Raw genomic sequence first — 27,138 nt, 5'->3', positions numbered from 1 at the left:
TTGAGATCCACCTACTTGTGTACATGAGACCTTGCTATCGAAACTTTGAGAAAGTTATACTTAGAATAGTAAATACAAATTTTTGAACAATAGGTTATGTTTTTTTTGTTCTTCTTTAATCTAAAGTATGTAAATCATTACTTTAGCAAGTTCTTGGAAGAATTTCATTGAGTTTTTATGGCTAGAAAATAGTCGAATTGACCTAACTTCTCATAAAATTAAAAAAATTGAATCATTGGATTTTCCCTCAAAATTTGATATAGTTCATCATTGTCAAATTGGGATAAACATTGCAAACCCTAAAGCTATATATGTTGTCGGAATATAGTTTATATGATTAGAATCATACCAATTAACAAAGTAGCTTTTAGAATTTATCTGATATTTAATTGCGTGAAAATTAAAAAAATATTGTAAATGAGAAAGTACATTTTTAGTACAATAACTTTCCATTTCATGCACTTACTTACATAATTATTTGCGTGCACACGCAGCCTGAGCCTGAACACTAGTTTATAATTAACCCAAAAGTTTACACTAAACAGCATTAAGAAATAATCAGATATCATTTTGAGTATACATTTTGTTAATTCATTAAGCAATAGAAGTAGAGAGAGATAAAAATTGATTAGGTTAGAAAATTTGGGTTCTAAATCATTTATATGCAATACTCAAGAATAATGTATAAGCTAATAAGAAGCAACGGTTAGGAAAATGAAGAACCCGGTCAAAAGCTTGATTAGCTAACCTTATACAACTTATACTTTTGCCTTTTTTAATGGAATTAAGGAAAAAGTCGATCCTTCTTTCAAATTTAGGCTATGTTTAATTAGTGAAAAATGAATGACTTGGAAAGTATTTTTCCAAATTGATTGATTGTATCCCTTCAAATAATTAGCTACTGAAAATCATTATTGACAACAAATTACATTTGAATATTTTCATAGATGATGAAAATATTTTTCATTCAGCCATTTTGTAAGCAATATAAGCGATTAATTTGAGGAAAATATTTCCAAAACTTTCATTTTCTGCGAAACAAATAGAGCCCTAAACTCCTTAATTTGTCATTGCTCATTTCTGTCGAGATTATTAGGGATGAATAACTCATCATCTTTTATATAGGAATAGATATAATCTACATATGAATTTTATTAGATATTAAAGCACTTATCGATTTTTATTAAAAACACCTTATACACAAACATGTATTAACGTTCCATTTGTTTCGCAAAAAATGAATGATTTGGAAAATATTTTCCTAAAAATGGTCGCCCATATCTCTTGAAATAATTAGTTGATGGAAAATGTTTTCATGATAAATTTTTTCATTGTCCACGAAAATGAGGGAAATTATCAAAAAAAAAGTCATAAACCTGTTACACTTATGCCAATTCGGTCATAAACATTTCAAATTAACCAATTTAGTCCTAAATCTTTTGGCAATTTGTAGATGTAGTCCATCCGAGCAATTTTGATCAGAAATCGATGATGTGGACGCCGGCTGTCCTACGTGGCATAGCCGACGCTGACGTGAACAATTTTTTTGCAATTTTAAAAAATATTTGTTGCAATTTTTTTCTTCCCTCTTTTGACATCTTCGGCTCGGATTTTATACCCCAAGAGAAGGGAAAAAGCTACTTAAGTCGCATTTAAAATTAGCTAAAAAAAATCTGATAGCCAATATCAACTCATTACTCGACCTTAAAAAGTTGAATTTAACATGCTGGAAAAAGACATATATGATAAAGTAGAAGACTACAAAGCAATCAAAAGTGATATCCCAAATATTAATATTGTTATCTAGTCTCCGAATCCGCAATTAGTATCATACTATCAGTATTGTTATCCAGTCTTGGATCACAATTATTGTTTCAGATGCTATTTCTTTCGCGAACTAGTTACCTAATAATGACAATGACATACTCGAGGCATACTTGAGATCCACCTACTTGTGTACATGAGACCTTACTATGGAAACTTTGAGAAAGAGTAACTTGGAATATTAAATACAAATTTTTGAACATCAACATGTGGAAATCATAAAGTAAGATGTGTATGCTATCCGTGAAGTCACCCAATTGGGGACTAATGACAATTAACTGGTGTTTAATGGTTGCTCCCTCAAAGCTTAAACACATCTTATTTGAAGACGAAGCATTGCTAATGGGCAAAAGAACTGATTCTGGTCATGGAACTTACCATCCATGCATGATCTATAGGGTCAGAAAATAATTTGATGTGCTTTAAGAGAATTACTTCAATCACTAGCATTATACATGTACGAATAGGGAAAATTGTCCAAAAAGTCATAAACCTGTTGCACTTTTATCAATTTAGTCCTAAACTTTTTCACTTCTTGCCAATTGAGTCCGTCCGACCAATTTTGGCCGGCCAGCACTGACGTGGTCGCCGGCCGTTCGGCCAACACTGACATGGCAATTTTTTAAATTTTTTTTCTTTTTTTTTTCTAACTTCTTCCCTCTGGCGGATCAGGCGACCAGCAACTGGCCAGAGGAAGGCCAAAAGAAAAAAGAAAAAGAAAAAGAAATTTTTTTAAAAATTTAAAAATTCGAAAAAAATATTTAAAAAATTACCATGTCAGCCTTTGCCGGACGGCCGGCACTGGCCGGCGTCCACATCAACTTTGGGCGGTCAAAATTAGCCGGATGGACTCAATTGTCAAGAAGTGAAAAGGTTTATGACTCAATTGGCAAACTTAAAAGGTTTAAAATTGAATTGGCAAAAATACAATAGGTTTAGGACTTTTTGGATAATTTTCCCTGTTCGAATAATTCCTAAGTAGTGTCGGATCAGATGAAGATCGGAGAAAATTAGATAACATTGTAGATCGAAACTCGAGCAAGGCGTGTCAAATATTGTTTTACTTACGAGTCCTCCTTTAACCATCACCACCATACCAAATGGATAACTCGATCACCCGAAACTGTCAGAACGGCCTCGTCTAGGTTACCGATTCTCAATTTCATCAAACACGGCTCAGGAAGGATGACCATGATAACATGTCTCATAAAAATGCATCAATTACCATTATTGACTAAGTCCTTCACATAGATTTTAGTAGAAGATACATAACCATAGAGAGAAATTGAAGGACATTATTTTGACCTTAGCAAGTTTAGCAAGTTGTTAAAAGGCTTCATCTCGGTTCTCATTTGGACCTCGGGAATCATTGAGATGTAAAATGACTAGAGGGTATTTCCTCTCCCAAGGGAAGAAAAAGATATAAGAGTAACTTAAAAGGGCAAAGCGTGCGGGCACTAATACGTTAAAATACATAATGCATCTGTGGAGCTTACCGTCATTGTAATGTAAATAGACAGGCTGCAGATGCCCTGTCGGAGCTTGGCTCCCTCTCTTTAGTGATGTTTAACTCTTAAGCGAAATACCAAAGATCCAACGTTCTCAATTTTATCAAACGCGATTAACGAAGAATGACCATGATAACATGTCTCATAAAATGCATTAATTACCATTATTAACTAAGTCCTTCACAAAGATTTAAGTAGATGGTACATAGCCATTAGAGAGAAAACGAAAGACATTATCATGATTTAGAGCCTAGAGTCCATGGCCATGATGGTGGAGAGGTTCATGGGGTCCATGTACTTGGTGGAACCGGTCATGATCTGCTGGACGATCAGACGGTTGGCCTTCTGCGACGGGTGGAACGGGTCCCAAAACGCGTATTGGTCCCTGTTGGTGCACAGGGTCGACGCCACCGTGCAAAGCCCGATCCCGTTGTACGGCCCCTGCCCGCAGCATGCCACCTTCGATGTGATGAATCCTGCAACGTTCAAGGACCAAATTGATAAAGATTTAACGTGCGAGGACCAAATCGAACATTGGAAAAGAGTACAGGGGCCATTTTTGGCGCGCACCCCTTTTTTCAATCATATGTATACATACCGTATGCTTGAGGGTTGGAGATGAAGTCATTGTGCATCTGCTGGGTGTTGGCGCTGATGAACACCTGCGATTTGTACTTCTTGTTGAGATCCTTGAGCATCTGGACGAGCTGAGGGTTGTACAGTGATGCCGCCTGCTGCAGATCAGCAGCGCACTGCCCGTTCCGGCTCCGCATTGCCAACTCCGCCGGTACGCACCCCAGTGGTCCGGTGCCCGTCACCAAGACCCTCCGCGCCCCGAGATCGTACAACCTCTGCAAGAACAAAACGGGATCACAAAGAAACCAATGACACATAGACCCTCCATAGGAATGTCTTCTTTTTTTCTTGCACAACATAAGAACCCTGAAGTAAGCTATTAACTAATTACCATGAGGAGTTTTTTGAACTCGGAAATGACATAGCGGACGTAATTAGGGAGAGAGTACTGGCGAGATCTTGCGGAGTATGGCACCAAGAAGTAGTTATTCACGAAATCATTGCCTCCGACGGTGATGAGCACGAGGGCCTGGTTCACGAGCTTTTTGGTGCGTTCGGGCCCGATCAATGCAGCCACCCTTTGCTGGTACTGCCGAAAGTACTCAAATTGCTGATACATCCTTATTACATTGATCTGCAAAAGATTTATGTTGCATCCATTAGCGAACAGTATTCGATCGCTTGTTCTAATGTAATTTGAACTGCAAAAGAAGGGGGGACAGCTCACAAATTGAACTCCAGTGTCGTTGAGAACTCCAATTCCTGCTGAAGCGAAGTTTGCACCCACAAGCAGCCTTTGCCCTCCGAGCTCGGGGCTCAGGTATGGCAACGTGGACTCTGACCCAATCTCCTGGCCTGTCCAAATGAGAAAAGAGAATAAATACTAAGGCTCAAACATTGGACAAGGCAGTTCTCAAGAAGAAATGGTAAGTTTGGTAAGGACCCAACTGATGAAATCGGGGATGTTGAACCCGTTGGAGAACCGGCCCGTGGGCCGGTGGGTTGGGGGGTAGTCAATCCCGTAGGGCGGGGAGTCGGCCCGGGCGGTCGTCGCGAGGTAGTTGTTGTTGCCGTTGTCGACGAGCGAATCCCCGAACACGAAGAAGGCCCGCGCCGCCTCCGCTCGCGGCGCGAGGGTTATCCCCAATGACATGACAATAGCGAGAGCGAGAAGAGCGGGCCATGGAGTTTGGAATGAGGAGCTGGCCATTGAAGTGGGTGTGAGAAGCTCGAAATGGCTAGCTCTCTTTTTATGGTGTGATTTCACTTGCTTTGATACGTGAACGCAATAATAGGGGAAGAGCTTTATGCACAAAGCGAGGTAGTGGTTCGTAGTTTTGAATTAGGTCTTTTGCCAGATCAAAAGCAGTTGGTTCGGTCACCAATGAGTGAATGACCATGAACACCATTCAATTCTCAACTCCTAATTTTGCACAAGATGGAATTATATGATTACTCTGTTGAAAGTTGAGTGCATTAGGTTAATTGTCGAAAATAAGATTATCAATAGCGCCGCGAAATCCTTTACGTGTGCGAGCTTGGCGGGTGGATCGAACAACGATCCGAATCCAAGGTATACAAGAAGGAAGGGAAACTCATAAACGAGTGGAAGGAGAATTCGAGCTCGAGACCTTTGATTATAATAGCTTGTCAAAGCATAGTGCCAAACCGATCCTAAACTTTTTAGTGTACATGAAATCTCAAATTCGAAAGTTAAAATTCGGCTACTTTTATGTTCCGATGACTTTCCTTGCGCGAAAGCTAACAACTGTAGCATTAAAAATCGAACCGCAAAATTGATGATGACTGCGAAGGGAGCTGGTGGAAAAACGAGCGCACCAGAAGTTCTGAATCTCATTTATGGCACGCAATTGAGTTCTAAATCTTTCGGTTGCTATGATCAAATCTAAATCTTTTTTCTCAAAGAGTTAATCCGAGTCCTCCAACGACCGCCTCGATGTAGACTCGACTCTATCAATCTTTTTCCCTTTGTGCTTTGCTAGATTAAGGTACACAAATTCAATTGAACAGCAAAAGCCAAATGAATTGCCCGACTTGACATTGATGATTTAAACTTGCTTTCTCAACAAGGTCCCCTAGCTATTAATAGTTTCAGAGCAAGAAGGGAAGACAAGGAGGAGAAGAGCCAAAAGAGAGAGAGAGAGAGTAGGTGGCATGTGATGTGCGTAAATGGAGTATCACGGACGTGAGCTGTGTCCAGTGTTTTTTCCTTAGGGGACCTCGCGATTTCATTTTCCTTATTAGGTAGGTTTGTGAAAAAGTAGTGTTTCACAATTCATGTCGAAATATATCTATGGCCGTGTCTGTTCTTTTCGTAAATTAAGAGGCACGAGTGCAAAGTTTCGGTTGCTAAGATGCTTATCAAACACCATGCATGTCTCATAAATTGGTTATACGTCGCAAGTGAACCTAGATCTGAGAGGTTTGCACATTCTTGATAGGGTTGCAATTAGGTCACCCCAACTAATTTTGCACGAACCGTAGAATGTGATTATAGGATCAGATCTCGATATGACATATTCAAATTTTTTTTCTTCAGATGACCAGCAAACTAAATACTCAAGTTTTTGGTCTTTTAATCAGCTATTTTTTGACATGGTTAAATGGTTATATCTGTTGGAAATATGGGATAAATTGATGGGTGAATGAATGAGAAATTGATGCTCAAAGAACACCCTTGAGTTGGAAGTGGGAAGTGGAAAAACACTAGTCCCACATTGGAAAAGAAAGAAGGCTATGGAGTGCTTTATATACAGTTACACTCATTTGAAGTAGCAACTATCATAGCACAAATACTATGCCTCGCGTGCAGGCTCAGGGGGTGCAAATCCGACGCCCGACAAGCTGAAAATTGGGCGCGAGCGCATATCCCGCGTACACAATTGCAGGACCGAAAAGTAGGCCTCACGACGAGCCCAATTTTGCATTCTGATTTAATACGAATTTCGTAACGTACAGCTGATTTAATCAGCCGTTATTGCTCTCCCATTCTATTTTATTGAAATCGTTCTTCCTCTGTTAAAACATTCTCTGTATTTGCACGGTTTTCGATAGTGTTCAAGTTCGCCGGGAGCTTTGAAGTACACAGGCCTCGGTATTCATTTGTATCGATTCCAACTTTGTTATTGCAATTTCTTTTATTTGCGATTCGAGAGTTCAAACCTACACGCTCCCTTTTCACTGCCGTCTTGCTTGTTGTCCAACCGAGTTGGGTTAAGTGATGAGCTAGAACCTATTGGTAAAACAAATCTTACGTGAAATTGAAGAATTCACATGAGATCCTAAGAAATACCGCATCGCTCGCCAATCTCTAACTTCGCACGTATAAATTTATACACATCAATAAACACCCTTTATATCCCAAAACCGTATAAATACGTACGTCTTGTATCATATACCTTAAAATGCAATTTCATTTTCTATTTCTGAAACAAATTTTTGTTCCAAAATTAGGTTTGGAACATAAATTAGAAGTTAAAATTTTTTACTTTTCTATTTCTGGAACATAAATGAGAAGGTAAAATTCTTCTCATCGCTCACCCTCCCTATTAGCCGGTCGCCCACCTGCTGCCCATCGCAGCTCACTTGCTGGCCGCCGCCTCCAGCCATTCTCCGTCTCCCGCCGCCATGGGCCATCGGCCGCCCTCCCTCCCCCCGTCGCTGTGGGCCGCCACACGCTGTCCACCGGCCACTGTCTCCTGCCATTGGCCGCCGCCCTCGTCCCCTTGCTGCCCACCTCCCGCCATTCGCCGTCTCCCGCTGCCAGCCGCCGTGGGCAGTCACTCGCCGTCCACTGGCCACCGTCTCTCGGCACCGGTCACCCTCTTCCTGTCGCCGCTCGCCTCCTGCCGTCCACCGCCCACCTCTCCCGGCGCCGGTCGCCCTCCTCCCGCCGGAGCCCGCCTTTTGCCGCCCGCCGTCCAGGGGCCACCACTCTCGGCGTCGGCCGCCCTCCTCCCGTCACCGACGGCCACCAGCCGCCATCCTCCACATTGGTCGCGTCACTATCCACCGCCGCCTCCCCCCGCCGTTCATTGCCATAGTCTGCCGCTTGTTGTCTGCCACCGCCATTCGCTCGCGCACCTTCCACTCGCCGGTTACCCGAGAAGGAGAAATTTTGTGTCGTTATCAAGCAAATTTTTATTTAGGGTACAGAAATTTTGTGTCATTATCAAACGTGTTTTTTTGCTAAGAAATTCGTTCAGGAATGGAAATAAAAAAATTAATTCCTGATCAAAAATTAATTTCTGAAATAGAATAATTATCATTTGTAGCTTAATATAACTTTATCACGCGTTGCTTCTGTTTTACTGTCAACCAACAGTACCGGAAACCCACTTTCCAGGCGCTTTAATTAAGGGCAAAAGTAGGACGGACAAGCACTTCAGGATCGTCAGAGTCCTACCCCAGCCGGAACTACGACGGCTTTGATTGAGAGCGCAACTGTGCAACCACATCAGTAACTCCCCCCCGTCTTTTACAGGCTTGTGGCACCCCACAGACGCAATGAGAACTTTCACGCGTCAGAGTCAGAAAATCGCGGTACTTTGCTGACGCAGAACAGAAGCAACGCCGCCATGACAACCTCGTCCGGCGGATGTATGATGTGCGGACTGATCACTGCGCCTTGTATTATTATTGTTCTTGGGATGGAGAACGGCAGTCAACTAGGATGAAATCTTCAACTTATTAAGGAAGAAGGACAAATCTTCAAAGACGGTGAAAAGCATCAGCTTGAGGCCCCCCTCAGGCCATTCTGGGCCAATGATGCTGGAGCTGCTTCCCCTACATCCATCCTGGTTGGATGCCAAGTGGTACTCTATAATGCGGCAGGCTTGGTTCCCTAAAAAAACTTCACAGACTAGATTTAATCCTAATTTTGTCTCGAGCTTTTCTTTATTTAAGAAAAAATTACAAATTTTCACTCTAATCTCAAATATATCCGACGTTTGAAAATTGCTTCTGATTTCTTCAAATTATCAATATTGGGAGGCTAATGTTGTTCTACTTCCATACGAGGAGTGAGGGTATTGGTGAAGACACAAGATTAATAAATTTCTAATTGGCCCTGATGTTAGTACTTTTGAAGAAGCTAGTGGCAATTCTTGGACCGGGGGGGGGGGGGGGGGATATTTGGATCTAAAGAGTAAGTTTGCGATTTTTTTTAGACAAGAAAAAGTTCGGGATAAAATTGGGATTGGACTTAAAGTTAATATTTATTTAAGGAATTAACATTAGTCCGAATATAATTTAATATGGCAACTGGCAATCCAATGCGCACTCTCACAAAGTGCATTGTCGCACTCTATGACGACGGAAGAGGGTTGGGCAACCCTTTGCCACAACATCAGAGGGTTTCCAACCCTATGCTCGAGAATACAGAGGGTCGTGTGACCCTCTCCGCTTTCTCAAGAAGAGAGTCCCCTGACCCTCCATCGCCGTGAACACCCTCATGCACTAGGGCGAAGGGGTCATGCGACTTTCATCCGCCAGGTCGAGGATCCACTCGACTCCCCGCCACGAAGGCGGGGTGGACACGCTACCCTCCACCCGACGAAGGAGAGGGTCACACAACTTTACACTGCAATGTCGAGGTGGCCCTTCTTTCACTCTAGCCCGAGGGTCTGTCGACTAGCGACCCTCCGCCGTGGCGAATGGCCACCCTACCCTCTTTTTTTATTCGTAGAGGCGGCAATACCCTTGGCAACGGGGGTACGGGTTCAGCCCTCTCTAATAGTGGGTAGAGGGCAAAGACTGTTTCCCATTTGAAACTTTCAAATTTGATAGGGGGTTCAGAGCAAATTTCTAAAATGGAAGGGGTGACTGAGTATTTTCGCCAAAGCTCAGGGGCAATTCGACTATTTTACCTTATTTCTATTCCCAATTCCTCTCCTGATTGGTTAAGAAACGTTGAATCTTGATCATTTTAATGTGCTTTTCAAGTTTTGGCTTAAACTGAGAAAAACTCACATGTTATTTATGATCATTCAAACAAAACATTTCATGAAAAAATTTCCAGTATCTAGTAATTCATTTTGTTTCCATTTATTTGGAAAATTTTGATATCACATTATCGCGTACTCAACTTTTGTGGTACATAACTGATAAGTAACATAACAACCATTGTGCAAGTAAAGAAAATAGGTGTAATTAAAATTGAAGTAATTTTGTCGTAAATTTTTAACATGATAGGTATTTTAATACGCGCATAATATTGTTTTATTCAAAAGGAAAAATTACTTAATCCTGAGTTGAGAACACGTATGTGGACGAAAACTTTACCGAAAATCAGATATTTCTTGAATTATATGTAAAAGTACGAGTTACCACATGAGATTCTAAACGTTTATAGTTTTTTGTACTTTCTGTTTCAATCTTCTATATACAAACATCGGATTTCATGGTTTAATTATAAAAAGATCCCAATAATTGGGACCTTTTGGAGATGCCCCACTCCTTTAAATTCCTATAGGTACACAAACAACCTTTTAAATAGTTGTAAATATTCACTACCATCTTTTGTTCATGTACCTCCAATCCTGACAATGTCCGTGTATTGCGAGGAAAATGAATGACTAGAAAAATATTTTTATAAAAATGATCGTTTGAAATAATTATCCAATGAAAAATATTTTCATCATCAACAACAATTTATATTTAAATATTTTTATGGAAGATGAAACGATTTTCAAAATTATTGATTTTCGGCGAAATAAACGGAGCTCAATTCAAATATGCCGCCACTCAAAGACGTTAGACAAGCACTCATCAGACAAAAAGATGGTCATCTAGAAGATAACAAATTGAGATTATTACCAAATAGAATAAATCTCTGTTTCACCATCAAGCACAACATGTAATATACTCCAACCACATTACACCACCGCACCAGAGAGGAGAACTCACTTTGCTAAACCCCCTCCTGAACAAAGAGAGCCAAGAATCCGGCAAGCAAAGATACGACGGACGAACACAATGTCTTCATTTGGAAATCGAAGAAGAACACATAGGCGAAAGATGAAAAAACTTAGGCATGACGAGACTTTAAGTCCTGGAGTCCAAGGCCATGATGGTGCTGAGGTTCATCGGGTACATGTATCTGGTGTCGGCGGTCAGGATCTGCTGGACGATGATCCTGTTGGCCCTCTCCGACGGATGGAACGGGTCCCAGAACGCGTAGACGTCCCGGTTGGGGCACAGGTTGGAGGCCACCGTGCACAGCCCCAATCCGTTGTAGGGCCCTTGCCCGCAGCACGCCACCTTCGATGTCTCGAAACCTGCGCCGATCGGGGTCACGCACACCAAAAGCATGGTCAGAACAAGTATGACCAGGAAGAAAGTTCGATCCGTTAGAGGTACGGACATGCCGGAAATGATACTAATTCGGGAAAGTCTAGGCTTTCGAGTGCTAATCAAGACTGGTGACGTGTCAATAGAAATGCAAGATACTAGTCTCTCTCTCTCAGATCAGTTGAGTTCAAACCAGAAATCATCGTACTAAGGCCGTGCTTCATATCATTTGTTTGAATCCGGTTGGTTCTCACTCAACTTCTGAGTCATTGTCGTTGCGATTTAAGTTTCGTTCCACGCTATAGGTTGTCTCTAGAGGGTGAGAAGAAGATGTGATGCCCCGTTATTTACTAGGCAGAATGTGACTGACCTAAGTCATTCATTTCTCGCATTTACTAGCAGGGATGGGCAAATGGACCCAGAGTTTCAAAGAGGCCACATTTACTTTAGTGCCCAATAAATTTCTCAATATTAAAAGAAAAAAAATAAACGGAAAAAAAAGCATATAACTTTCTCATTTATAAAAAATGCTAGACATGGGCTCCCATAACATTAGCACCCTAAAGACCAAGTGGTCCCAATAACTATTTAATTGCTTAGGATAATATAAAAATGTATTTAGATTTTATTTATTTTGTATATTTTCACTCGTAATATCACCTTCACTTGCAAGTGCTATGCGAGGGTTGCTGCATCTGCTATTTCAAGTGCAAACTATGTTTCGTTTCTTGATTTTTTTTTTTGACACGTTACCATATGCTTGAGGGTCGGTGATGAAGTTGACGCTCATCTCTAGCGCGTTGGCGGCGACGAACACGTCGGAGCCGATCTCTCTGTTGAGATCGTTGATAATTTGGATGAGCTGGGGGTTGAACAAGTGGGCCGCCCGCTGCAGCTCCTCCGCACACTCGCCGTTCCTGCTTCTCTGAGCCAGCTCGGCTGGGACGCAGCCCAGCGGCCCGGTGCCGGTCACAATGACCCTCCGTGCTCCTAGTTCGTACAACCTCTGAAATGAAAAATTGGAATCTTGATGTAAGAATTGTAATGCCATAGCGAAAAATTCATCTAAAGGTCTTGATGAGAGATTGCTGTACTGTCTACTCTACTGCACAGAATTTTGAAAATTAGATGAGAAACTTTCATATTGTTGCATTCTTATTATTATTAGTAGATATACAATACGTCTCATGCATTATGCCTATTGAATGCGAGAGGGAGAGGGGGGGAGAGAGAGAGAGAGGCAAAATTATAAATTTGTGTTATCATTCAGAACTTGTCCCGTAGGCCTTAGAGAGGAGTACCCACCCCCATGACAGCATGAAAAGGCCAATGTTCACATACAGCAAAAATGCTATTCAATCTCATCGACCAAACCCGCTGAAAACATCCCTCGTTCACGACGCAAACACGCATGCATAGTTTACTTTATGTCATGAAAATAGCATCAAAAGTGTACGTGCCATGTGCATAGATCAGAACTAAAACATGGAAAATGGCATTGATGTTTCACATTGGTTTTACTAGCCTTTAAATTCATGTCATGCTTTTCATTACAAAAACCCTGAAAATTTTTAACAGCCAATGAAAATCTCAAAAACGTACATATGTACATTTATATTTCTCTTTTGTCGCTTGACTAACAGGAAAAGTTCAAATGGCTTACGGCCAAGATCTTGCGGTACTCGGAGATGAGATAGACAACGTAGTCAGGGAGGGAGAACTGGCGGGACCGGGCGGAGAAAGGCACCAAGTAATAGTTGTTGACAAAGTCGTTGCCGCCGAGGGTAATCAGCACGAGAGCGTCGCTCACGAGCCGCTGCGCTTGGTCTTCTCCGATGAGTGAGGCAACCCTTTCCTGGTACTGTTGGAAGAATTGCAGTTGCTGGGAGATTCGGATGATGTTAAACTGCAAAAAGAAAACCCGGAGACAAGTAACATTGGAGATCAATGAAGCAAATATCAACACCAGCTCTAGAAATTTATCCCCAATTTTGAATGTACATCGCCAAGGTTAAAAACATATATCTTAGCTCCTAAGTTACGCAATTTATGATGTTCTTGTCCCCATAATGTACGATTCAAGCGCGAAACTTTCATTTGACTTCAAGAGCTAGAAATGTATGAGCATTTACAATAATCAACAAATTTTCCGTTTCATGACATAATGTGGAATACCCTTCCGTCTATATTAGTTGTTTTTGCTTTCTACGAATTAAACGTGGTTGCAAATGTAACCCTAATCTGACACATTGATTTTTCTCTAGTTTCTTTGAAGAGCAAGAGCTGTGCAAGCTAGCAAAACAAAATGCAGTTCAGTTTGAGACTACACTTACGAACTGAATTCCAGTATCATTCAAAATTCCAATTCCGGCGGAAGCAAAGTTGGCGCCGATGAGCAACCTTTCTCCATTGAGCTCAGGATCCAAATATGGCAACGTGGGTTCCGAGCCAATCGACTCACCTGACAATCAACAAAAAGACCATATCAGTTTGGAAAAACAAAAATGCCGAAATCATCACATATATACACACAAATTTTCGTTTCTCGAGTCCTAACTGATAATGTCGGGAATGTTTAACCCATTGGAGAAGCGGCCGGTGGGCCGATGAGTCGGATAGTCGATGCCGTAAGGCGGTGCGTCAGCCCTGGCAATGGTGGCGAGGTAATTGTTGTTGCCACTGTCGACCAGCGAGTCCCCGAAAACAAAGAAAGCGCGCGCCGCGTCGACTCCTGGAGTCGCAATGCCAATCAGCACTGCTAGACTCAGAATCATCGAGCAAGAGATCCAAGAGAAAAATGTGCCCTCCATTGGGGAATAACCCAAGCACTACAGTATATACTCTCTTAAACCTTAGAGCATGTAAATCTTTCTCTAGAGCGAGACTAGCTCCATGCAACGCATATATATGAAAAGTGAAGAGCAAATGGTTTATATAAAGATCAATCATTTGGGTTCATGCATTGAATGGCGATATCTGCTAACGCCCTAGTACATATGGAAAAGGTCCACATGCACCGTGCCTATTATTGGGTGCGGGTAGGGCTTCGAATTGAAGAGGGTATTTACTATTTAGCACGATTCTATCGCATTGTACGATGTGTTGTGTGCTAGTTGTGTTTATTTTATCCTTCTTTTCATTTACTATTTAGCACCTTTTTTTATTTTTTTATTTTTTGCTACTTAGCATCTTGCCATTCTTCTAGAGGAAAATGTTGAAAAATATTTCTTTGCCTTCACAAGTTTGTAAATTCTTATATCATTTTGATCCCTTGTATTCTCTTTCACTTTGCCCTTCGCACTATCTTTATGTGTCAATTTGCCCTAGATTCTTAGGGTGCAAACGATAACCATTATGTTTGCGAAAATAATTTCTGCCCAGAAAAATACCCTAGATGAGTTTCTGAGTAGGGAGTAGCATTTAATAATGACAAAAAAATTTTGTTTCGAAACAGAAATTCGTTTGATAGCCCTTCTTAAATATCTCCCTGCCATGCTCTTTTTCATTCATTGTGTTGCACTCCTTCGTGAGATAAATTGAATTGAACATCCTTAATCAATTCAATTGAAAGCATCGATGTAGAATTCGTACATCGACAGGTGGTGGTGGCGAGCGTAGGCTATGAGGACGAGCGATGAGAATAGTTTTTATTTATATTTCTATTCCAGAAATAGAAAAGTAGAAAATTTATACTTCTCATTTATGTTCCAAATTTATTTCTGGGCTAAAAATTTATTTGAAAAATAGAAAAATGAAACTGCATTACAAAACGGATTTCTGTTCCAAACATATTTCAAGGAATAGAAAAATAGATAAACAGATTGATTATCAAGTGCCCTTATTCTCTGTGTGTTTTTTTGGCCTGACATTTGATCAATCCCGAAGCACTATATGGCACCTAAGGGGGGACAATCACAGGCAACAAAATATATTTTCTCAACAGTTATACTACATTTGTCTGAACAATTCACAGGTTACGTGGTTGAAGAGCACTGACTACACTCCCTATATTCCCGCTAAACGTGCACTGACAGTAAGGATTGAGAGCAAACTGGTACACACACTGTGATCAGCGTAGGAGTAAATTGACATGACATAACACTTTTGGGGAGCAAAATGACCACGACGTAAACTTTGTGGGGCCAAACTGAAGTTTCCAAAGCTCATTTATGGTTTTATATTGATGTGGTTATCATCACTGTACCTACTCTTTGCAAGTTACATGTTGGTGTCGGTGATAGTAAAACGTATCTATGAACTGTGACAAAGAACCCATAATGCAACTGATATACTTTGACCTAGAGGCGAGGATTGAGTAGATATATAATGAAGCACTATTTTGTTTCGTGAAAAATAAATAATTTAAAAAATATTTTATTAAAAATGATCGCCTATATCGTTTGATATAGTGGGTCAACGAAAAATACTTTTATTATTAATAACAATTTATATATAAATATTTTTGTCGACGACAAAAATATTTTTCATTCATTTATTTTTGTAAACGATACAAGTGATCATTTTTAAGAAAATATTCTCAAAATCATTTTACTTTTTTGCAAACTAAATGGAGGAGTCTGAGTATAACCTCAACTTCCTCTAAAACAATGTTTCTTTTTTTTCTTTTTTTTTGGCTAAACCACCTCATAATAACTTGGACTACAATTTAGGGCAAGTGCCACATTTTTAGCCAGACGTCTAGGGAGACTTAAATTATTACTGGGATGCCACTGTTCTACATTATTGCAGTGGCATCATTGTTCACTATCATGAACAAGTTGTCAATGGTCTTCCCCAAGTTGAAAGAGGAAATAAATCCTCTTTGAAGCAAGTTTACACAGTAATTTTGACCAATAATGGGGTTGTGATATAAGATTTTGAGTTGGCGGGTGATGGATGACTTCATTTATTTATATAGTGTCCACCATTTTTATGAAATAAATGACCTAATAATGTAAAATCTTCTCAGGTCATTTATATGTTTTTAATGTAAGACATGCGGGGTAAAGGAATTGGGCGGGTGGAGACATTAGTATCATAGGTACGGGATGTGCAAGAGATAGAGCAAAAGTCGGAGAGTAAAGAAAGCTAAAGATAAGACAAACAAAAAAAAAACTTAGGAAATGACTCAGCTTTTGATTACATCTAAAGCTTACTCAGTGTTTCGCACAATCTACACAATGTTTTTTCTCACCAAAAACCTCATGGAGAGAATACCAAAATACTTTTAAGGGCTAAAGGCGTAATGCGACGATATTAACCTCGAAACATGCTTAAAAACGATGTTTGGCGCCACCGAGTCTTGCCGAATGTGTGCCTGGGACAACATGTTGTCCTAATCGAAAAGCTCAAGCTCAATATATAAAATAACAATTCTCCACTCTAGCTTAACATTTGAGCAGAGACAAAATCGCTGTTGCATGCTCTATACTGCTCCTCTCTCACGCCTTCACGGGCTGCTCAACCACCACAGATGTTTATCAAGTTCCGGTGGTACTCGAACTACTCAAACTTGCTCAAAGGAACGTGCTTGGCCAACAAGTCTGCATGATTATCTGCCGCGGAAAATTGCGGTTGGGAGGCAAGTCTCATGAAATCTTGCCAGCGGTCGACATCGAAATCCAGTGACGCGACTCGAGTTTCCAAATTTTGAGAATGATTAGGGTAAAGTAGTCGACTTTAGTCCATTCATATCGAAAATACACCAAACACAGCATGAGATGGGTCGTGCTATCACGATCTACAACAATTTCTTTTCCAAATATGGGAATGGCCATCATAAATCTGCAGATTTCTCGTCCTTCTTTATCCTATTCTGATCCCGCATCTCGAACTTAACATTCTCATGTCCCGGATAAATTTGGCATGATCTAGTACCCACATAATTCACTAAAGTCAGCAAATGATAAATTGTTCAACAAGATCAATGCTGGAGTTTCGCAGAAGACATGCAGATCTCCTTTGGAGGAACTCGATTTCTTGACTACTCAACAATTGATCAAGCAGATTTGATGCAGTTGATCGGTTCAAGCCAATCTTTGAATGCTCGGAGCAGAGATGCACTCCTCAACTCCCTCAGGGTTGGCACGATTGATTGGGGCTTTGAGGGAATTTTCAGCTCAGGAATCGGAGGCGACACCAACCGCGTGCAAACAACTCTAAATGTTAAATACCGGTACTTAACTGGGACTTTCAAGGGTATTCTACAGGCCTACAAGTAGCCCAGTGGTGTCTTTTATGTGAGTGTTTGTGAAAATGTTTGTGTGAGGCATGGACATTTTTTTATGAGTGGGTGATGAGGCAAAAGTTAGTTTTAGGTCTTTGAACCTAATTCTATATTTTAATTTTTGTCTTTCTATTTGAGAAAATACTTTCATTTTATTAGCACTTTTCGATTCGCATGATGCATTTTTTCCTAGTGTGATATTATCTATTGTACATAGACATACTGGGGTCGGGTTCCCAAATGCTTGTTTGAGTGCAGATGTTTGTTAGAGTGCCTAAACCTAAAAATAAGTTGGAGCTTGATTCAAATTAATACTACACTTACCTACACTTTTTCGGGGGAAACTTTTAACATTTGAAGTCCTCGCGTCAATTCAAACGTTCCAATCTCGAGCTTGATTCAAATTAATCACTTTGACCGAGTACTTTTATGTATATAATGAGTAAAAAAGCGGTTGGAACTATTATGAATAATGTAGTATCTAATAGTTGAATTCCATTAAACAGCACCACTTGCGCTCGTTAGACAATCGAGCAAGCAAATATTGGATTTTCACATATAATTTTGTCGTCGCATATTTAGAAGTTTGATTTTTTTTTATTAAATAAGCTTGACAAGTACCTCGGCTATCAATTTGGAATCCATAGTAACTTAGTAAGGGGGTGAAAATGTGGCTTTAAATGCTTATAACTTTGAAGCTTGGCAAGAGCACGTGTAGTCATTTTCTGCTTTGGCTTGAGCGGGGGATGCTCATTGATTGAACAAAGGAAGCAGATTAAAAGGCCACAAAGATGAAAGTTGGCCATGTGACTCCCTTAAATTGGGTAGGCCTGAATTTAATCTACTGCCACTACTCAACCTTCACTTCTCTCCATCTACCAATTTGCTCTCTCATTTATGAATATGGGTCTCTCTTTACTTCTTCTTCCTCTCTCTCTCTAAAATACCCATCTTGATCATCCGAGGTATTCTTTGAAGAAAAAAGGTCAATTTGATGCATCTACCAATCTAACTTGTTTCAATGAAATGAACGATGTGAGTAAACAGAAATGCTTTGACAAGGGAAAGAAGAGACATGTTGAATGTTCGAAGAAGTTTCATGAGGAGCATACTGTTCATGAAATGAGGTTGCAAACGCTAGTTGGACATATTCAATTGGCTTAACTTTTCATGGTGGAGTTCATATTAACTTCGACAAAAGAGGTTCCGATTTGTACAAACCAGGCAGACCAATGCGTTTGGAATGATAAATCGTAACGTGCATGGAATAAGAAGCAGAGAGGAGATCATAGGCTATTTACATAATATGTTCTAACAGGTCCGTTCATCCCACGCGACTATCAAAATACCATCTTGCACTACCTGTCCAACCACGTTATTACTAAACTGACGTGTGCTCAGCCTAATATAGTTTGATCGCAAACTGCATTTGGGCTATCATATATTGTCCCATATATTTCATTTGCTTTATAACAACCTTTTTTTTCTTTTGCAAAGTAAAATATCATAACAATTAATGATTACCCACATTTATGATAATTTCTACAAAACTTAATAGAGGCTTTGAGGTAATTTCTTATTCTACAAAACTACGCAACATATGATATATAATTGATAAAAAAAAAAAAAGACTATAGAGTGTACCTAGGGTTAGTGAGATTTAAATGATGTCAACTACTTTCACAACGAATTGGAACAAGAAATAGCTGGACAATGTACTGCAAACATATCGATCTCCCTCATCTTGGGACAAAGGAGAGAAGTCGGTCCACGCCCTATTGCAATATGACTGCAACCAAAGTTTTCAGGCTATTAAATGACCAGCCCACCAGTACCAAATGGAATATATTGCTGAAAATTCCATTGGTTAAATAGTTGTTCTCCGGGCAGCCAGAATAAGTACAATGATGCTCTGCTCCATCGTTTTTTCTTTCTTTTGTTTTTTTTTTTCTGATGAGAAGAAAAGAAAAGAAGAATGATCACTCCACCTAAAAAATGTAGCAATTTATGCTGGGGGCTCAAAACTCGTGGAAATATCTAAAAGGAGAAGAAATTGATTGCCGCGGGTGATCTCTTCCGGTGGGCAAGGATGCGTTCCGTCAATGAATCCTTTAAGGTCATATCCGACTAGCAAGGACATGAATTGAGCCTGCCAAGAAGCATAGTTGGTGGAAATCAGCTTGATGGGAAGCTGTGCACCAACAAAGATTGCAATAAGCCTGGTTGAAGTGGCTGTAGAAATTTCGAGAAGGATTGTTTCAAAAGCAGAGTTTGTGGCAACCATTGTTTCAAAAGTAGAGTTTGTAGCAGCCATGGCTAGGAGCAGATGAGAGAAGCTCTTAGAAGCAAATACGCTCTAATACCATAAAAGGAGAAGATTAAGAGAATATTTTTTAGGATAATTTTCATTGTTATATATCAGTGATATTTATAGTACATGTACAAGGATGTAAACAACTAAAAATATGAAGAAAATCTCAACTAATTGACAGCTATCTATAACAATGAAAATGCTGAAATTATGGAGGATAATTTGAAATTTGAATTTTAAACTGATTCTCTTATAATATCGACCTCACAAGTTTGGAATTTGTCTGAAGAGTGCACATTCGATTTGGAAGACATTGATGGTTAATTGAGGGAAAAAGAGTGTCCAATACATACCATATGCTCGTATTCAAATTCATGTAATCTCAGCAGTAACTCATCGGAGGCGGTGTTCGCCAATTCGATCATTGAGTTTTGATTTCAATCAACCAATGCACCTGAATTTTTTTTCGCTTGTTTGCATTGATACGCTTTGATCGGGATCCAAACAATGAATTGGGCAAATGCCGATTTGATGGACATTGACTTTCGCATGGCGTCCAACCTAGCGCCGCATCAGTCCTAATTGACGTAAAAAAGAAAAGTTGGGGGATTAAGAGAGTCGCGACCCTCTGCCTCCTGGCGGAAGTTGTCGACCCTCCACCTGCAACAGCAAAGGGTTGTCATCCCTCAACGACCGCGGCAAAGGGCAATGCAAGCCTCTAAGACACTAGGAGACGGTGTCGTCCCTTTATTTGCTATCATCGTGGAGGGCGGTGACGGCCCGGCGAGTGTGACTGAGGATAGCGCGACCCTCTACTGCTTTTTGCAAAAGGCAGTGCAGGCCACCACGACACCAGGAGAGTTGGTCACAATGAATGAAACTTACCCAACTAACGCTAGAAGAATTATCATTACCGGATCTCATTACACGTGATGATGAGCTTGAATTAGACATAAATAAAAAGAAAGAAAGCCAGAAGCTTGTGATAATAGTATTGGCAAAAAGGAAACAGGTGAAAATGATGGATTTTAAGTCGAAAACCAAGTATTTTGAGGTACTTAAATTTTAGTGGTCATTGAATCAAGTCAAATAAAAAAGGAGAATAGATACAACATCAGGGAGCAAATAAAATGTCTATGTGACGCTTCATTTGCTGAGCGAGGGGTCCAAGGCACAGACCAACTTAGGTGGGATACTTAAGTGGAGAGAGAGAGAGAGAGAGAGAGAGAGAGAGAGAGAGAGAGAGAGAGAGAGTTTTCAATGTGTAAAGTTTGTGTATTTAGAATGCGGAAAACCTGTCTTAAAGTTCATTGTACAAAGTGTTCGTGTTTAGAACGGGGAAACTTCTCTTAGAAGATTTAGGTTGCGCTTAAGAATGGCTTTCCCAAAGACCTTTAAATCTCTGAAGGTACTTGGCCAAATGCTAAGGAGTTAGGCAAATTTTTTTGGAGAGTTCTGAAACTGTATTGCGTCCGTTAGCCTAAGGCAGAAGCGTAGGAACTTTACAAGAGTGATTTTTCTAAACACCATTTAAATCAAAGTTGCTTCCAATGCATTTTTAAATCCCCTAAGCTAAAATCCCTTGCATTTCCTTAAAGACTTTCCCCAAATGCCTAATTAATATGGCAACGCTTTGCCAAAAAGCTTTGGGGCTTTGAATGACTTTGGGTAAATGCAAGTAAAATTTGACAAATTTTTTTAAGAGCTTTTCGAAGATGCAATTACATTTCTAAAAACCTCTAATGTCTCTTATCCCAAGGTAGGTCTGTATGAGCTTGGGTTTTGAACATTTTCGGATTGCTAATACACTTTTTCTTCCAATTTTTCCCTCGCTAAAATTTTAAAAATTTTGGAAATTGCCCTTACCTCGCTTGACGTTGCCGGTGAGCCTTGCCTGAGGTCATGCGGCCTCAAGCGAAGGCCGCGGGCATCTGATGAAGGTTTTGAGTTTTTTTATATTAAATTTTTTTGTATCAAAAGTCCTTTTCAAGTTTAGTTTGTTCCAAAGAGCATTAAAACCGAAGTTTTTTCCAAATACACTTTAAAATTACATTTTACCAACACTGTATGCAATTTGAAAATACACTTCAACCTAAAAACCCTCCTGCATTTCTCCAAAAGCTTTCCCCAAAAGCCCAACCCAATGTAGCCTTACTCTCCTATTCACGTTAATCGGTTGGACGCAGACTTACCATACCCTAGCCGGACATGGTTTTTGTACAAACGAGAAAACCGTCCGATGCTTAAATCAGGTCGGATATAAAGAGCAAGAGAGAGTTTTTAGGCGCAAAATTATCTCATCCCTGAGATCCTTCGCATTCTTAATACACATAGCACAATTAAGGATGTGATTTCTCGTGTTGGGTTAAGATTAACTGCCAAGAACATGGCCTCTCGAGGTGGCGTACGTTCTTTAGTTCAATCATGTATTGAAGGGCCATGTAAATTCAAGCGACATCACATTAGAATCAGTGAATAAAGAGACGGTTCGCATCCAACTTCGGCCAGTCCCATTCATTGATTCCAAAAACTTCAATCCTTTTTGTTTCTTTTCTCGGCCTGCCCATTTGTTCCTTGCAAATTTCGATACTATTTGTTTAGTATCTGCCTGGATTTACTCGTCACTCTTTCTTAATTTCCAATTTCTATTTGTGATTTCATCTTTGGAATCACAATACTTATAGATTCTAATTAGTCATAAACTTTTCAACTTTGTCAATTTAGTCCTAAATCTTTGCCTGAAATTCCAATGCAGTTATTTCGGTCAATTTTCGTCAGGAATCGTTGAAGTGGTGGTCCAGTCATTACCGGCCGTCTTACGTGGCATACCCCCACGTCAACAATTTCCGATAAAAATTGGCTAATACATCGGAATTTCACGCAAAAGTTTAGGATTAAATTGGCAAAATTGAAAAGTTTAGAATTGAATTGGAAGCCGTACAATAAGTTTAGGTTTCATTGGCCAATGTCCCCTTAGAAACTTCAACTCACCAAGATTACATTTAGCATTTGCCAAACTCACAGTGCTTCGGAGAAGAATTGAATTCTTTGCACTTCTCAAAATTGCCGTTCGCTAGCTATGAGACATGAGCCAACGCCGTTTTGGCTAGCAAATACAAAAGGTTACGAGAACGAGTCGGGTGGCAAAATCGGTACATAACCACTTTCTAACTCGAATTTAATGGCCAGGTGGTACATAGATTACCTAAAATCTTGAGAACATGTTGAAAAGGATTTCAGAAAAATCAAATCCCAACTACATGCGGGTCTAAATAAGTTTAGAACATTTGGAACAGACTCAGAGTCAACCAATTTAATTTACTAACTCAATTACTATCGAAAAATAACAATGGCGAGAGAGAAAAAGAAGCTAGACAAGTTTGAAAACAGACGGTGGAGAGAGAAGGGTGAAAACAAATAGCTACAGATCTCGCACCAGTGTTGCCTGAGTTTGCGATGGTCTCGCTGATTACCTCAGCTTCGAAGCTAGTATGCTCTCTCTCTCTCTCTCTCTCTCTCTCTCTCTCTCTCTAGCGAGGTGATCAGCCTATTAATATGTGACATCATTGATAAAATTAGGTCATGTAATCTGTAATTTTCTTTACATGGGATTAGGCCCAACTGGACCAATTTCAATTGGCCCAGGAACAGAACACGGGACTATACTTTTCGATTCAACTTCTGATGGTCCACCAATGCAACCCCGAAATTCCCGCGTAAGAACGCTACCTGATCAACCCCTACTCTCTATCCACACGTTATGGATTTTGTGCCGACGTGGCAACGGCCCATTGGCGGCAAAGATCAACCCGCTCTAATTCTCAGACAAGTCGGATAATTTCCCCACCCGAGGAAGAAGAAGAAAACGATCCTCTCGCTTTTGCTCTCCTCAATTGCCATCTTGCACTTAACAAGAGCTCCTTAGGCAAAGAGATTGGCACAAAAGAAGAAGAAGACCTCTCATGGCTACGCTGAACATGGCAGCTTTTGTGCTGAGCCCAAGCATTGGCTCCAACACGAGCTCTTCCACCACCAGGAGCATTGCCTATTTCCCTAGGGACGGCAACAGCCGGTCCGCGAGGAGGCTTGTGGTGCGGGCCGCGGAGGGGGAGGCGGTGCCACCGGCGGCCACCACCACGCAGGCTCCGGCCTCGGGCGAGCCCAAGCCCCCTCCGATCGGGCCCAAGAGGGGCACCAAGGTAATCGATTTGCTTCAAAGCTCTTGTCATTCAAGTTGAATAGATTGGGATGAATCATGTGGTATTAGCATACTTCTGAAGCTTATCTTGGATAATTTTTCATCAATCAGCCGTCTTACCTAGTAATAGCTATTTATATGTAGATTCAAATCTGTTGAAGTGAGTGTTGTAGTTAGCAATATTTGAAGGAAAATGCTGATTACTCTCTGTGGTCCGGAATTTTCCTCTTTTATGTTTTCTTAATTTATACTGATTGACCACCCTTGCTAGTTTCTGGAGTTAGCATTTCACTTTGCTAAAATATGACACGCGAATTATTGCCCTGTCGAGAAATATGATATCGTTGTCTGTTTTATAACACGATGCGGTTACGCATGCATTCGTGGGGATTTTTACATATAGTCAAGTTAGCAAAAAGTAGAATATTGCGATGATTATCAGGCTAAGAACCAATGATAAGCCTAATCGAAATTCGATGTCGTCATTCGTAGAGATAAAGTATGGTGTTGATGGGTACCCAACAAAATCTACAAAGTTTGCATCTTCAGTAAAATTTCAGTTCTTGCAGTGGGTTTATACCAAATTACTGTGGCAAATAGTCAGATGGGTCGATCATAATTCCTTTCTTTTTCTTTTGTAGGTGAAGATCTTGAGGAGAGAGTCTTACTGGTTCAAGGATGTGGGATCTGTGGTCGCAGTTGATCAGGTCTGTCTCTCTCTCTCTCTCTGCGCTTCGAAACACAGAGATATCTTGGCAAAAACGTTTGATTGCGGATGTTTTTTTGTTGTTCACGCATGACGGACAGGACCCAAAGACGAGGTACCCGGTGGTGGTCAGATTCCAGAAGGTCAACTACGCCAACGTATCGACCAACAACTTCGCGTTGGATGAGATTGAAGAAGTCTAAATGAGTGCTTTGTAAAACCCAGGATTTGTATGATACTTTGTCTTTGTAATATCCTCTCCATCTTCTTCTTCCACAGTCAATCTAATTCATCCACGAGTGCCTTATTAGATCGACGACGCAGACCTTCTTTCGTCCATCGATCGAGTTCACCATCGTGGGCTTGTAACCAAGGTACTGATTAAAAGGGTGGACGCGTCGAGGTCATGTTGATCCGCATTGCACCTCCCTTCTTCGTATCAGGAGAAAACCCCTAATCGTTAAGTACGTCGTTTCAGTAGCAGGCTGATCATGCCCACTCACGTACGAAAAATCACACGAACAATGAGGAAAAGAGAGGATCAATGAGAATGTTGATGTTAATGCCACCCTCCTTTGAGTACCTTACTGTACTCTTAACACCAACAAAGAACATTATTCTGAAGCGATTTTCCATGACTTTAGATTGGTTAAATGTGATACATTCATGTTGAGCCTTCGTGCATGCATATCTTTGAACTTTTACTTGTGCAAGACGATGAATAAAGACCAGATCACCAAAGAAGAGGAGTCCTGCCATATCTCACGAACATCCGTTGAAAGACTATTTACCTATGAAGCAGCACAAACACAAAATATATATACTAGAAAGGAGTAGAGAAAATATAACCATAAAATCTACAATCCATTTCAAACATGGAGCCACAAAAAAACCATCGTCAGAACTTAGAATGGGTTGCGGCCAGGCCCTTACAAAACCACATGAAAAAAGGCTGAAAGCCTAGAAAAAATCATAGAAAGAGCCCAAAAAAAGGCAAATAGAGCCTTAAAGGACCTTTCTATGATTATTTTCCGCCTTAAAAAACACATAGAACAGACCAGTTCTACTCTTAGTTTTCTAGTCCCTATATCACCCCATCTAAGGGACGAAAAAAAGAAGATAAAAGATATAAAAAAAAGAAACGTAAACCCAACTAATTTATACAATCTATAAAGGGTTCTCTTTTTATAAAGGAAAAGAAAGAAAGAAAGAAAGAGAAACGTTCCTAAAGAACCAAAATTAACATAATTCTTAGCTGTGCTTCATCTTCCTCCTCTTGTACCAAAACGAGAGGCCATGGTGAACCACATCAAGCATACAAATTCCATGGAACTTGCAAGCCCTCCCAATCTGTATTCTCTTGACTACCATCCGGCAATCACAGCTCCTCATGACCAACAAACCCTAGATCACTCTCTCAAGATAATCACTCCCAAATGAGAACTCTGGCCAGCACTCGTAATCGCCCTGATCTTCATTCACCATGTCAGGCAACACCAAGTTCTCCCATGACCAATCCACGTAATTGTAATTAGCATCTCCCGTCGCGCGACTAGCAGTCTCATCCCTCATGTTAAATGGGTCGTGACTACTTGCATCAACCGCTTCACTCTTCACCGCTTGCTCACTTATACAACTATTGCCGGAACCAACCGCCGAGAAGTTGCCACTGTTGTTGTCGCTGTTGATCGGTGGTGCTGTGATGGCAGTCGTTGTCGCGGGCAAGTTGAGCCTTGCGGAGGGCCCGTAGAGCTTCCTCGCGGCCTCATCGTAGGTGAGGGCCGCCTCGAGGGAGGTGTTGAAGGTGCCGAGTCAGAGCCTCACGCCGCAGTTTGGCTCGCGCATCTCAGCCACCCCCTTGCCCCACGTCCGCTGCCGGACGCCCCGGTACGTGCAGAGCGCTTTCTCGGGGCCACCCTTGCCCCTCATGCAGCCCTTCCTCGAGCTGCTTATGGAAGGCTTCTTGGTTTTGACAGCTTCTTTCTTCTTGCCAGCTGATATTTGTGCTCGATCCAGTTTGTCCATGTTTTACGTATCTCTTCCTGTAGGATTTGAGATGATGAAAAGGAGGGAAGGGGCCTTTGGGGACCCGAAGTGATGGGAGGGAGACTTTGATTCTTGGTTCAGTGACTATACGGAAGAAATGACACAGACCTTTTATAAGATGGATGTATATAGGAAATTCAGTCTTGTACGGACAGTCGGAAAATGAAAACTCATTTAAGTTGGCAGAAAATATTCTCATTTTGGAAAATATTTTCCCGGAAGTCATTTTCCTGAAAAATGTTTTCCTGAAACACAATTTTCTGGTGTTCGGCTAAAATCTGAAAAAGTTTCGGAAAATATTTTCCGTTGTTCGGTATAGAAATGATTTTTCTTCTTGTAATACTTTTAATATTTTCTTTTTTTTTCTTTTTCTTTTGCTTCTTCTCCTGCAGGTCGCCGACAACGGCTACGGCCGGAGGCGAGCTCGAGCAT

At 40.7% G+C, this 27,138-nt stretch overlaps 3 protein-coding genes and 1 pseudogene across 4 annotated transcripts; 1 reads left to right on the top strand and 3 right to left on the bottom strand.

Moving 5' to 3' along the window:
• Window positions 1-3,470: 3,470 nt before the first annotated feature.
• LOC115692624 (GDSL esterase/lipase At5g33370-like) lies at window positions 3,471-5,146 on the bottom strand. The gene is made up of 5 exons (XM_030619532.2): window positions 4,857-5,146; window positions 4,636-4,763; window positions 4,300-4,542; window positions 3,931-4,183; window positions 3,471-3,808 (listed from the first exon to the last, which is right to left on the bottom strand). Exons 1-5 carry the CDS (start codon window positions 5,116-5,118, stop codon window positions 3,576-3,578), a joined length of 1,119 nt encoding a protein of 372 aa, XP_030475392.1. The 5' UTR covers window positions 5,119-5,146; the 3' UTR covers window positions 3,471-3,575.
• A 5,572-nt stretch (window positions 5,147-10,718) lies between these two features.
• LOC115692655 (GDSL esterase/lipase At5g33370-like) lies at window positions 10,719-14,133 on the bottom strand. Of its 2 annotated transcripts, none has more exons than XM_030619584.2 (5): window positions 13,777-14,133; window positions 13,553-13,680; window positions 12,883-13,125; window positions 11,973-12,225; window positions 10,719-11,189 (listed from the first exon to the last, which is right to left on the bottom strand). In XM_030619584.2, the coding sequence occupies exons 1-5, from the start codon at window positions 14,027-14,029 to the stop codon at window positions 10,957-10,959; spliced, it is 1,110 nt and encodes a 369-aa protein (XP_030475444.1). In that variant the 5' UTR covers window positions 14,030-14,133; the 3' UTR covers window positions 10,719-10,956. The 2 variants fall into 2 exon arrangements, with proteins under 2 accessions (XP_030475444.1, XP_030475443.1); XM_030619583.2 differs by having other exon boundaries at window positions 10,719-11,206; window positions 13,777-14,132.
• Window positions 14,134-23,597: 9,464 nt separating this feature from the next.
• LOC115692658 (photosystem I reaction center subunit IV A, chloroplastic-like) lies at window positions 23,598-24,970 on the top strand. The gene is made up of 3 exons (XM_030619592.2): window positions 23,598-23,955; window positions 24,596-24,661; window positions 24,762-24,970. The coding sequence occupies exons 1-3, from the start codon at window positions 23,719-23,721 to the stop codon at window positions 24,861-24,863; spliced, it is 405 nt and encodes a 134-aa protein (XP_030475452.1). The 5' UTR covers window positions 23,598-23,718; the 3' UTR covers window positions 24,864-24,970.
• A 999-nt stretch (window positions 24,971-25,969) lies between these two features.
• LOC115692623 (dehydration-responsive element-binding protein 2D-like) lies at window positions 25,970-26,767 on the bottom strand (annotated as a pseudogene).
• Window positions 26,768-27,138: the final 371 nt, after the last annotated feature.

This window comes from Syzygium oleosum, unplaced genomic scaffold (genome assembly GCF_021117445.2).
Source record: "Syzygium oleosum isolate NSW1041296 unplaced genomic scaffold, Sole_v2.1 Sole_v2.03, whole genome shotgun sequence".
Lineage (NCBI taxonomy): Eukaryota > Viridiplantae > Streptophyta > Magnoliopsida > Myrtales > Myrtaceae > Syzygium > Syzygium oleosum.
This window is presented reverse-complemented; position numbering and strand designations above follow the sequence as displayed.

Bases quoted from the DNA above. Each gene is read 5' to 3' on its own strand.
- LOC115692624 (XM_030619532.2), bottom strand. From the start codon at position 5,118: ATGGCCAGCTCCTCATTCCAAACTCCATGGCCCGCTCTTCTCGCTCTC. The intron at 4,764-4,856 runs GTTGGGTCCTTA...TCATTTGGACAG, and splicing joins CAACATCCCCGATTTCATCA to GCCAGGAGATTGGGTCAGAG. The intron at 4,543-4,635 runs GTGAGCTGTCCC...AATCTTTTGCAG, and splicing joins ACGACACTGGAGTTCAATTT to ATCAATGTAATAAGGATGTA.
- LOC115692655 (XM_030619584.2), bottom strand. From the start codon at position 14,029: ATGGAGGGCACATTTTTCTCTTGGATCTCTTGCTCGATGATTCTGAGT. The intron at 13,681-13,776 runs GTTAGGACTCGA...GTTGATTGTCAG, and splicing joins AAACATTCCCGACATTATCA to GTGAGTCGATTGGCTCGGAA. The intron at 12,226-12,882 runs GTAAGCCATTTG...TTTTCATTTCAG, and splicing joins AGTACCGCAAGATCTTGGCC to AGGTTGTACGAACTAGGAGC.
- LOC115692658 (XM_030619592.2), top strand. From the start codon at position 23,719: ATGGCTACGCTGAACATGGCAGCTTTTGTGCTGAGCCCAAGCATTGGC. The intron at 23,956-24,595 runs GTAATCGATTTG...TTTCTTTTGTAG, and splicing joins GGCCCAAGAGGGGCACCAAG to GTGAAGATCTTGAGGAGAGA. The intron at 24,662-24,761 runs GTCTGTCTCTCT...CATGACGGACAG, and splicing joins CTGTGGTCGCAGTTGATCAG to GACCCAAAGACGAGGTACCC.